At 46.8% G+C, this 3,124-nt stretch overlaps 1 protein-coding gene across 1 annotated transcript; it reads left to right on the top strand.

Annotated features, from left to right (window-relative positions):
• Positions 1 to 1,547: 1,547 nt before the first annotated feature.
• MELLADRAFT_93847 (uncharacterized protein) lies at positions 1,548 to 2,692 on the top strand (the record flags this gene model as incomplete). Its single annotated transcript, XM_007416507.1, has 5 exons — positions 1,548 to 1,631; positions 1,691 to 2,095; positions 2,174 to 2,297; positions 2,383 to 2,452; positions 2,506 to 2,692. The coding sequence occupies 5 exons, from the start codon at positions 1,548 to 1,550 to the stop codon at positions 2,690 to 2,692; spliced, it is 870 nt and encodes a 289-aa protein (XP_007416569.1).
• Positions 2,693 to 3,124: the final 432 nt, after the last annotated feature.

The following is a 3,124-nucleotide window of genomic DNA, read 5'->3' as shown; positions in this document are numbered from 1 at the left end:
TTTGTGTGCCTCATTAGGCTCCGGGGTCCTCGCTGCACAGAGAAGGTTAGACTCCATTCCTTGGGCTTACCGTCCCCCCCGCCAAGGCTATCATGGGAGTTTGACAGGGTTTGTGTGAAAGTCTTGGAATATGGTCTAAAGTTGGGAAAGTACAATGGGTTCAGATCTGGATCTAGGACACTCAAGGTAAAAGTCTTCTCGTCAAAGATAAGATAAAAATGAATATGTACCTAAAGTTGGGAAAGTACAATGGGTTCAGATCTGGATCTATTGAAGGACACTCAAGGTAAAAGTCTTCTCTTCAAAGATCAAACAAATAAAAGAAAATTGGATCGAAATGAAAAAAAACGGCCGCAGGATTTGAAATTTTGTTGTCACCAAAACCTAAACCCTTTTGATCTCACTCACTCCAGAGATACATTGTCATTTTTTCTACATTTTGCTGAATCCATCGCTTCCGGTCATGTTAACGGGGACACAGTCGCCGTCGACACCGAAACTCCGTGGCAATCAACAAGACGGGGCTCGGCTTATGCAGAGACCCGTTGACAGTTTCCATCTTGGCTTCCGCGACACAATTTTATTCGCTGAGGGTTTCCCTTCCTCATCATTGTCAATATCTGGGCGCTCAGCGAGACAGCGCTCAGCTCATTGTAAAGATTCGTTGTCACTCTCCGCTTGGGTCTCCGCAACCCAGTTTTGTTCGCTTGGAGATGTGACCTACATCATTGTCATCATTGAACATTCGACCGTTGGCGTGGCACGAGTTACACAAGCTCGACATCTTTTGAATCTGCCGACAGTCACGCGACTTCATTCAGGGTCGAGACCTTACCTCAACAGAGACACAAGCTACTGCTTAGTACTTACCAAGCGCCCATCCAAACCAGTCAGCGAAGTACGATCCCACGAGCTTGACCTGCTTTTGCATCTCTAGGCATGATTCAACTGAAACAGGCCGAGCATCGAACCTTGGTTAAGGACTTGACCAGGCAACGCGCTTTCACCGACTATGAGTCCAGACTAGCTCGCGATGTAGATCAGCCCTATCATCACGGACAGCCAGTAGCATTGAACCTTGGTTAGGGACTCGACCAGGCGACGCGCTTTCACCGACTATGAGTCCAGACTAGCTCGCGATGTAGATCAGCCCTATCATCACGGACAGCCAGTAGCATCGAACCTTGGTTAGGGACTCGACCAGGCGACGCGCTTTCACCGACTATGAGTCCAGACTAGCTCGCGATGTAGATCAGCTCTATCATCACGGACAGCCAGTCACGAGAAGGAACAGTATGATAACTTCTCGGCTGATTCGACGCATGAACCATGGAGGGCTGAACACACGAATCAGGAGTTGTCATGCTTAATGTATATAAACTGCGTTGATCACATCCTTAAAATCTCACTATCTTCCAATACTAGATTCATTGATTGAATCACTTTTGCCTTATTATCTCATTTTCGCCTCACTATATCAATTGTGCAACTCGATTTATTGACTAAATCACCCACCGTCACCTTTCTCACCCAACGCAAGATCCAAGATGTCGAAAACTGCCACCAAGACCGGAACTCCAACCCCATCCCACACTGTTAGAGTAAGCTTCATGGGCAAAGCTGGAACTGAGGTCAGCGTAATTAACCTTGCCTCATGTTGGAAATCGCGTTGACACATTCTTTCTGACAGGCCTTTGCCAGGCTCAATGGAGCGAAAGGTTTCATTTCTCATCATGCATCCATCGCGACAACTGGAATGAATGGCGGAACTCCGTTCGAAAACCCCATACAACTGTCCTCTTACGGATCACAAGCTGACACACTCATACCTCGAAATGTCTACGCGATGAATTGCAAGCTCATTGGCACTAACAACAACACCGACGATCAACTTCACTTCGAAAACATCAATCGTATCAACCTTGGCAGTGTCGACCGCTTTGGCGAGTTCTTCGTCGGTGAGCTCATCGACAAGATAACCATGATCACACTTGGCATAGTTTATTCCCGCAATTTGATTCAAGATCCGGCTCATGGGGGCAAGAGTACAGTAGTCATAACTCTCAAACACACTGATTATGATCCGTTGGTCAGTGTTGGTCGATTTTGCTGTCAAAGTTCTATCTGACTATTCTCATTCTCAGACTCGCGGTCACGTCACCTTCTTCACGAGGCACTTTATTCCCCCAGCGCGCAATATGGAGAAGGCGCAAAACATATGTCAACTTGGTCGAGAACTGCAATTGACGGGTCAGATCAAAGATTACAACACGGAACTTTTCATGTGGGAAAACGAAGTTAGTATACACAGTCTCCTTCACCAACCGTACACTGACGATCTCTTTTGCCAGGTCACTGCGATTAGTGTATGCTATGGCGAAGTCCAATTAGCAACTCCTTCTCCCGCTCGCGGTCCTGGGGGTCCTTCAGGTGGCCGTGTCCCATTGTCACTGTGCGTAATGTTCTTCGTTTTGATATGACACCACGCTCATCATTTCTTTCCAGTGGTCGAACTGTGCGACCCGTAGCCAGCACGTCATCAGCTGTTCCCTCCGTCACCAGTGAAATACAAGTAATCCCCAAAACCGAAGTTGAACCCGAACCCAACGAGGAGGAAGAAGAAGCAGAAGCCGACTCTCCGCTCGCCGACATGACCAACAACGTCTATGGCAAACGGCCACGTCGTCACTGAAGGCGTTAGGTCCTCTACATTACGACGTTTAGTCACTTTTCAAGATGGTCCTGATTTGCATTATGCCATCATATGGATACTGTCGCGTTACTCACTTTATTGTATCATAGCTGTATATTCTGTCTATATCCAAATCTTCACCTCTCTGTTATCAACATGTTAATCATTTCTTCCTATCATGCATATTCACAACACTCTTTCGTTTTATCATCATTGTTTTACCACTGCGTACATAGTGATAGCGTAGCTACAATTCGGTGCTTATGAAGAAATTGTTTGTTGACCCTCATTTCCTTCACGGAGCCTATGAACCTCATGCCACCGGCCTACCCATTACGAACCTACTATGGTCGCTGCCGTCTTTTCAAGTCATGGCGTAGACTCTTTGAATAGGTTCGCGAGTTCTCTATGTAATGGGCAACGTCCGCCTCA

This window comes from Melampsora larici-populina (genome assembly GCF_000204055.1).
Source record: "Melampsora larici-populina 98AG31 unplaced genomic scaffold MELLAscaffold_61, whole genome shotgun sequence".
Lineage (NCBI taxonomy): Eukaryota > Fungi > Basidiomycota > Pucciniomycetes > Pucciniales > Melampsoraceae > Melampsora > Melampsora laricis-populina.
Note: the sequence above shows the minus strand (reverse complement) of the source record. Positions and strands in the feature narration are given on the sequence as shown.